We start from the raw sequence: 8,610 nt of genomic DNA, 5'->3' as shown, positions 1-8,610 counted from the left end.
CAGAGGCAAGCCTCTAGCCCTTAGCTGGAGCCAACGTGGCAATGCAAACAGATCCAGGCACTGGGGCAGCAAGAGCTGCCTTCCTGGTGGGGCAGAGTCAGCCACCCTTAATCAGACCTGCAAGCACCTTCCCCTCCCCAAAGAGCAGCAAAGCCATGTGCAGCCCTACCCCTCCGTCCCCAGGGGTGCGACCGGTGGCCCTGAGCCCCCCGTGGGAAGGCAGGTCGAGGCATGGGTACCCACACGGCACACCAACTCCTGCAGAAAAGCCTTGTTTGCTGTTTGGAAAGACCCCGATTTGCCTACACGTAGATGCTGTGGCACTAGCTGGGAGGGTGTTTCACTCTTATGAAACAGGGAAGGACATAAATGCAGCGGTGGATCCTAGCAGAGGAACACTCGTCGTCCAGTTTTCTTAATAAAAGCGTCTGATCTCTCCCCTCTGCAAGAATAAGCATCCACTCAGTGTCCTGTTGCTCTGACATTGTTTAATATTAAAGTCATGGAGAGGGGTAGGGTTAACAGCAGTTAAAACTATCATTAAACACAGCCAGATTATTTTTCTCCCATTCAAAGAATAACGCAAACTGTAACAGATCATGCCTCCTCAGTCTGTCTGCAACCTGCGAGCACCTCCACGCCAGCAGCGATCCACTGCATGCCAGCTGTACTATTGCACATCACCCTAAAAGTCCCTGGAGGTGCAAGTCTGGACACAGGATCCCGCTTTGATTTCCAGGCTGAACACGCTCGCTAGAAGATGCGTTGAAGGCTCAGTTCTCCCCAGCAGCAGAGACTCTCGGGAAGCAGAGCGGGGGTTTTGGAGTGGGAGAAGGCGAGGTTTTGCAGTTGCTTCAGTAAAGAGAGGAGGTGGCTGAGCTGTAAGGAAACGCTGTTCTCGTTTGCACTTCAAATCATTTCTTCTTGGTGGTACTCTTGCCTCCAGGCTGGTTCCCCTTTCCCTCTCCCCGGCCCCCTGGCCATCAGCGGGCCGTGGCAAAGCCGATGCGGTTGTTGCGCCGGTCAAATTTGGTGTAATAGTGCCCGATGAAGCTGGCGCCAAGGATCCAGAGGGGACCAGCCGGGGGTGGGATGTCCAGCCCCGAGAAAGCCACCACGCAGATGTCCTCCCCATACTGGGATTGCTGCAAAGAGGAGGAGACCCATGCGGTGATGGAGGTGCCAGGAGGGAGATCTCCACTGCAGCGTGCCCGAGGAAGGGCTGTGATCCCCAGCTCAACACCCTCTGCTTGGCCTCCACGTTCCTTCCTCCAGGAAGGAGGATCCCTGCCTGTCCCTGCTCTTTGCTGCACACCCCAAATCTCCCCAAAACCACCCAAGGAAGCAATGACAGGTTGATCTGGCTCATCTGGACACCTCTGCCGAACAAGAGGGTTTGGGGAAAAACAAAAAGCATCATTCTGGGGCTCATCTCAGGTGCTTTAGGGGAGCCAGGAGGGTGCAGGATGCTCCATGAGAGCTGCACCCAGAGACGCACTTCTCTCCCGAGCAGATGCACCCGGCCCGGGGAGAGCCACCCTCCCGCCCCGCATGGAGGGATGCAACTTACCCGGAGGACATAGGCTGAGCCGCTGAGCGTGTAGGGCTTCCCACCCAGGTGGAAGGAGATGTTGGGCAGCTGAGGGACTCGGTCGCAGTCCACCACGTACTGTGGGAAGGGGAGACAGCTCTGAGCCTGTTTGCTGGGGGAGGGATGGGCTGGGGTACAGGCAGCAAGGGGACAGGGACACGGGGCGGGGCAGAGGGGGTTTGCTCACCTCTCCTTCGGCCATTTCTGCTGCCCCGATGGCTTTCATCAGCACGGAGATGGGGCCGGCCGGGCCAGTGATGTAGGATGCTCCCGTGTCGACAGCCACTGAACAGCCTTCCTTGCAGAACAGGATTTCAGCCCCTACGGACACGCTGGGGTGGGAGGGGAGAGGGGTGACCCTGAGTCTCCCACGGTAGCTGCAGCTCAGCTCCCAGGGCTGTGTGTGCCCACGGGTGAGCGTGCCACCTCTTTGTCCAGGGAACGCTGGCCAAGCAGAGCATGCGCTGCTCCCGGTGCCTCTGGAGCACAGACTCTCCAGGTGCACCAGGAACCCTCCCTTCAAGCTTCTTGAATGTGAAAGCTAAGCTTCATCATGCGTGGTTTTTATTTTTTTCCATTAAACAAAGCAGAATTGTTTCAGTGCCTCACACTCCTTCTGCGGGTCTAAAGGAGGTTAAAGTCTTCCACTGCTGCTTCCAAGTTGAATCAGCCCAGGGTGCCACCCCCTCTGCATTCCCCAGCCCCGCTCCTGGCTCCTTGCTGAGCGTGGAGATGCAACTCTGTGCTGGAGGAACCGACCCCACTCCCTCCAGAGGGGAAAGCATCCGCCAGCAACTGAGTGAACACGTGTCTCCGTGGACCACCTTCCCCGGCACCCAGCAAGCTGTTCCCAGGCCCGCCCTCGCACACCCAGGGAGGTTTGCAGGATGCGGCCGGTGCCGTGCAGAGGCACTCCCTGCCCTCACCCCTTCATGCTGATCTGCCAGTAGCCGCTCTTGCTGACGTTCAGGTAGTGGAAGTCCCCGGTGTAGTAGGCTGGGTCGCTGCCTCCGAGGATTATTTCCCCCCCGGGTTTCAGAGGAGCGTTCCTAGGGTGCAAAACACAGCGGAGTGATTCCTCCTCGGCTTCTGTCCCTGAATAACCGAGGAGAAGGGACCAGCCCTGGCCGTGAGGCTCTGCTGACCCGGTTAGCAGCAGCAGAGAGCAAGTCGGAGCAGAAGAAACCCCGAGTTAGTGCACAGGGTGCAAGAGCCCGCAGGAGAGGGGTGCCACATGCTGAGGTCTTCGAGCAGGTCACCGTGCTGGCAGAGCCCGGTGCGGGGCTGATGCAGTGTGTGAGCTCCTAGGGACCAGTGCCCAGCTGCCAGCGCAGGGCAGGGCTCGCCTGGGGCTGGCAGCAGGATCGGGGTCTGCTGCCCGGCCCCGGGGTGCGCGGGTTACTGTTAGTGGGTGCTGTCTCGAGAGCGCTCATGCTTTTCGTCTTCTTACTTCGAAGCTCTGCAAAGAGAGAGATGCTCCGTAAGCCTGTGGTCCAAGGGCGGCTGCGTCCCTGGGGTGCCGAGGGGACCCAAGCGGCACTTGGACGAGGCTGCAGTTGCAGCCAGCATTGTTAGGCTTTGTTCATTATTGATGGATCCACCTTTAGTTGAGGTAAAGCGCTACCATGCCTGCTTTAAGCATGCATTTGTGGGTCTGTTTGTCACTGCACATTGCCAGGCTGCTGTACCTGGGGCCGGTGGGGCGTGCTGGGGCGAGGGCAGCATTCCTGCTCTGCCAGGACGGGCCCTCCCGCTGCTCCTGCGGGTTTTGGTGCTGCTGGGAGGAGGGCTATTGGGGCACAGCAGTTTGGGGCAAGAAATGAAAGGAGGTTTGGCTGCTGGTGCAGGTTTTTCTTCAATAGATTTTTTGTTTTTTTTAAATTTTGCCTGTAGGTGAAACACTAAATCCACGCCCAATTGTGGTTGCTCCAGCCCCACTAGCAGAGCTGACGACTTTGTGCAACCCGACAGTGACAAATGAGCGGGGAGCAGCCGTTCCCAGCCTCGGCACTCCCTGCCCAGCAGCTCCAGATAAGCATCCCCCTGGCTCCTCCTCTTGGGCTGCCTCATTTCACCCCAGCTCCTCCAGGCATCCTCCACATGCCCGTGCCCTCCACCCCACCCCAGGTCCCCAGCCATGGCTCTTTCCCAATGCTGAGATGCAAACCCAGCACCGCCGTGGCTGCGATGCCCATGCCCTGCAAAACAAACACTCCCCCAGCCCCGGTGCCTGCTCCCCACAGGACCCACCGGCTGTAGTAGACGGAAAACACGTCCTCCTTGAGGATCTGCTGGGAGAGGATCCGGTCGAAGACGGGGGTGATGCCGTCGATGGCCTGGCTGGGGTAGCCCATCCCCAGCACCCCGTCAAACCTGGCAAAGATGAAGGGGAAGGCAGGCAGTGCCGTTGCCTCGGCGAAGACCTGGATGATGGGGATGTCTGATACCTGGGGAAGGGCACAATTGTCCTCGCAGGGAGCTGGGGGGCTAAACCCCCCAAAGAGCCCCCATACTCTTGGGTAACTGGGGATGCTCTTATGGGGGAGCAGAGCCACACGTGGGCATCTCCTTTCTGAGCCAGTGGCTCCAGGTCTGCGAATTCAGGGCACGCACTCACCGTGACGATGTCCTGGCTGAGGAAGCCTTTGACGCTTCCCGTTCCATAACGGATTGCAAAGCCCGTGCCGTTGGCTATGTATGTCCGTGACTTGGAGGAGTCGTAGCGGCTGTGGGAAACTGCGGAGAGGGAGAAAGTGCATCAAAGAAAGCGAGGGAGGCAGCGATGGCAGGACCGGGTAAGGGTCTCTGCTCCCCCAGCCTCCGCGGGATGGTGAACCCACCCTGCCCCGGTGCCGGGGGACCGGACAGCAGCAGACCCCGCTGTGCAAAGGTAAACCCACCCCAGCCCACTTTGAGCAGCCCTTGAGATGGGGGGACGTGCCCCCCTACTCACCACAGGCACTGTAGAGGGGGGAGCACTTGTAGGATGGCACCCACAGGTTGGCCGAGCCCGTGTCAAAGACCACCTTGAAGGTCTGCGCGGGGGTACCGATGCTGATCTCGCCGAAATACTGGGTCTGGAAGAGGCACGGCATTGGGGAGCATCCCTGGGGTCACGGCTCGGACAGGAGAGGGGACGCAGACCCGAGGCCCCGGCAGCGAATGCACCGTGGGGTGCAGCGGGTGGGACTTGCGGGGTGCGGGGCTGTGTTGGGGTGACAAGCCCCCACGCAGGGAGACACTCACGTCCAGGTAGTTCGTGAGGAGGGTGGGAGCCGTCCCGTTTCTGGGGCCGGCCGCACCGCTGCGTCTGCTCTGCCTCAGCTCGGGGAAGACGTCCGACACCTTCACGCCCATCTCCTGCAGCGTCTGGCGGATGGAGGGCATCCTCCGCAGCGCGATCCTGCCGGGGGGCGAGGGCAGGGCTGGGGGGCCGGGGAGCACCCGGGCACCCGCAGGAGACCCCCCTCCAGCTCCCTGCCACCCACCCCAGCGCTCCTGCCTTGGGAAATCCAGCCGGGTGGCTCTAGATGGCAGCAGCTCCCCGCAGCACCCCGCACCGTGGGGCTGCCAGCGCGGGCCCCGGTGGGTCCCGCTCCCACGGCACTGCCAGCCCCACGCCGGCCCCGGGGGGGGGCTGCAGCAGGCGGGATGTACCACGGCCCACCCAGGGCAAGGACCCCACGGGGGCTGGCTGCCGCAGGAGGAGGCATCTAGCAACACCGGGCAGCCACCCGCGGGCTGAGCCCAGCCCCACGCTCGGCTCGTTTGCGAGTGAAACGCTTCGCCTTGGCCTCCTTGGTTATTTGGGAGACAGGGGTGCTGCCGAGCCATGCGGTGCTCAAGGGGAGAGAGGAAGAGGAGCAAGGAAGAGCAGGTGTGTGAGCACAGAACAGAAAAGGAGGTGGAAGGGGGTTTCCCAGCACGGCTGCAGCAGGTACCGCAGGAGGAGAGTCCTTCGGTCCTCAGCACCAGCCCAAGCACCCAAAACCAAGGGGAGACAGCAAGACCCGCAATATAATGGGCCACCTGCAACGCGCACGCCTGCTACCTTTGCAAAGCCTGGGCTGGCGAGGGGAAGAAGCTGGCACCCCAGGTCACGGCCAAGACCACCAGATACTGCTGCACCCTCCTGCTGTGTCCTGCCGGCATCGCGCTCGCCCAGGCCAGCCACCTCCTTTGCCAGCAGCTTCGTCGAGTCCCAAAGGGGACGATGCTTTTATAGCCTGGGTTTCTGCATCCGTGTGGGTTTCTCCTCCCCGCCGGCCGGGGGAGGGCTGGGAATCCTGCGGGCAGCACTGTGGGCAGGTAGCTAGATGCTGCCCGTGACGGCCCCTGCGGAGGGTGGCAGAGCCGGGAAAGCCCCGTGCCCGGCGGCAGATGGGCACAGCTGACAAGCGTGGCTGGCAAGGGGAGCTGTGAATAGCTGGGAGCTGCGAACCCACGCTCCCTGCAGTTAATAGCATTGCTACGTGTCAGCACCCGGCCATCGCTAACACGGCGTGTGCGGGGCATGGGCCAAATGCCTGCTGGTGTCAATCAGGAGAGCTGGTGGGTGATGCTGACACAGGTGGCGGTGGCTCAGGTCTAGATGGCGGTCTGGCCAAGGAGACGTCCCTGCGCTCCGTGCTGCAGAGGAATGGGGGTTTCCCCAAAGGTCTGTGGGTGGGAACAGCAAAGGGCACCCAGCCACAGCCCCCTCGGCCATGCAGACACCAACTGCAAACCCACCAGACCCCACTGCCCTTATGGGGGCTGCTCTGGGCACAGCGAGGGGGAAAAGCCCCCCCAGCTCTGTTAAACCAGTGAGGGAGCAGAGCCTTAATGCAGAGCCCGGGGCAGAGAACAGCTAAACTCATTGCAGTTGTTGCATACGATATTAGGTCAAGGTACACGTGTCCACAGCCTGGCCAGGTACACTGCGGTCGGGAGGAGCGGTCCATTCTCCATCTTGTACAAGCAGGGTGCAGAGGAGCCCAGTGTGGCTCTGGGTGCCTGAGCTGCTGTTCCCAGCCCTGCCCTGTGTTTTGGAAGGGAGAGGCTGCTCAAAAAAACTCAGTGTGGGCTTCAGGGGACTCCTTCGTACAAGGTGCATCACTGGCCCCCAGCTCACACATGGCTGTGTTTCCCCAAGCAGTGCCCAGGCCAGGGTGGTGGGTGCCGGATCAGGCCCCCAGGGCAGGGTGGTGGGTGCCGGATCAGGCCCCCAGGGCAGGGTGGTGGGTGCCGGATCGGGCCCCATGGCTCCCAGCCCAAGCACTTGACCTCAGGGAACCTCGGTGGGAAATGACTGCAAAGGCAATAAAAATGTTCTCGGAAGAAACCTGATGACACACTTGCCCCTGACTCGAAACCCCCAGCTACGCAATCACGCCAGCGTGCTCCTGTTGCGGACAGGATTTGTTTAGGACACTGCTGTCACCCTTGTCCAGGGGACACCGGTGCTGGGGGGGTTGAGGAGGACACCCCACAGGCTGCAGACAGCTCTCCTCCAAAACCGGGGCTTTAATGACTCCTTCCCCTGTGGAATTTTGGCTGCAGCGCTTGGAGCCAGGGGAAGGCTGACCTCGGCGGGCACCGAGGCTCTGCCCCGCGGGTCGCAGCCCCGCTCCCCCCAGCCCTGACGTCTTTTCCCACGCCGAGCCCCGGTGCTGCGTCACTCGGGGGAGCCTCGTGCTCCGGCACAGGTTGCAGCGAGGCGCAGAGGTCAGGAGGCAGAAGCCCAGCCTAGGAGCCGCAGCGATGCGAGAGAGAGCCTGGCTGGAAGCCACCGGACATAAATCCCCTTCCCGGGCATCCCGTGGGCTCTGCCTGTTTTGCCAAGCCCCATTCCCCAAAGGAGAGGCTGGGGCTGCAGTGTGACTTCAAAGGAAAGGGGCCACGTCAGCTGGGGGGAAGGTGGTCCCAGGATGTGGGGCCGGGGGGCTCCGGCATTTCTAGCTCCTCTTTGACCCGGGGCCAAGGGGAGGCACGTCTGCAGGAGCCCCGAGGAGCGTTAGATGCTCTGGGCATGGCTTTCCCCTAGGAGGGACAGATGGACTCCTCTCCGTGGGGCAGCCGGAGCGGGATGTGGGGCAGCCGGAGCGGGATGCAGCTGGGAAGGGCGGAGGGCTGCGAGTACCAGGGAAAAGGCAGCACCAGCCCGCTCTGGTCCCAGAGGAAGACAGCCCTTCCCTGCCAAGGGAACGGCACCACAACTCGCTTGGAAGGGAAACCAAGGCATAAACAGGCAAAACCAACTTACTTGTCGCCTTGCAGTGGCCAGCGCTAGCCCTGAGGCTAGCTGCCCTCGCTAGGGCTCGAGGATACCCCTCAGCACAGGGCACCTCCCCCCGTGCAAGGAAAATCCCCGCAAGGCATTTTCGAGTCACCGCCACCAGCAGCGAGCAGGGATGAGCAGCTGGTGTACGGGAGCGGTGGTGGAAAGACCTGACACGGGGCTTTAAATAACCTGCCCAGGGTGCGTTTGTGCACAGGGTTGTAGGAACCAGGGGAGGGGGAAGGAGCATCGCTCCGCTGGCTCGAAGGGCTGGAGCAGGAGCCGTGCCGAAGGCTAGGCTCCGCAGGGCGGCACAGGAAGGACATCCACAGGGATATCAGCCAGCTCCGGGACCACGCTGATTTTATCCCCAGCCTTTCAGGAGACCCAGACCTGCTGGGAGGATGCTTAACTCTTCCCACGCAGCCTCGAAGCACCAGGCAGTTCTAACCAAAGCATCGCTTAACCTGAATTTGCAATGACTGAAGGTAAGCGGCCATCAGGCAAGGCTCCAATCTCCCCGCTCGATTCGTGCACTGCTGTGGGAAACCTGCTGCAGTTTGCTGCAAAGGGCTGGGGTTTTGTACAAATACATATCCTATGAAGAGCAGCTCACCTGGAAATAGCAGGTGAATGCTCTTAAGTTATTTCCCCACCTGCTTTCAAGGAGTCAAACAATTGAGCTAAGAGCGCATTCAAGGAAAATGCTTTCCAGAGAGAAACAAATGCTTCCCTGCAAGATAAACGTGTTCCTCCCTAG

General features: G+C 61.0%; 1 protein-coding gene across 1 annotated transcript; it reads right to left on the bottom strand.

Moving 5' to 3' along the window:
• Nucleotides 1-983: 983 nt before the first annotated feature.
• On the bottom strand, nt 984-5,743 carry REN (renin). The gene is made up of 11 exons (XM_075521690.1): nt 5,643-5,743; nt 5,152-5,304; nt 4,838-4,994; nt 4,545-4,668; nt 4,209-4,327; nt 3,842-4,038; nt 3,042-3,050; nt 2,518-2,640; nt 1,779-1,923; nt 1,571-1,669; nt 984-1,145 (listed from the first exon to the last, which is right to left on the bottom strand). Exons 1-11 carry the CDS (start codon nt 5,741-5,743, stop codon nt 984-986), a joined length of 1,389 nt encoding a protein of 462 aa, XP_075377805.1.
• Between the last annotated feature and the right edge of the window lie 2,867 nt (nt 5,744-8,610).

This window comes from Mycteria americana, chromosome 20 (assembly GCF_035582795.1).
Source record: "Mycteria americana isolate JAX WOST 10 ecotype Jacksonville Zoo and Gardens chromosome 20, USCA_MyAme_1.0, whole genome shotgun sequence".
Taxonomy (NCBI): domain Eukaryota; kingdom Metazoa; phylum Chordata; class Aves; order Ciconiiformes; family Ciconiidae; genus Mycteria; species Mycteria americana.
Note: the sequence above shows the minus strand (reverse complement) of the source record. Positions and strands in the feature narration are given on the sequence as shown.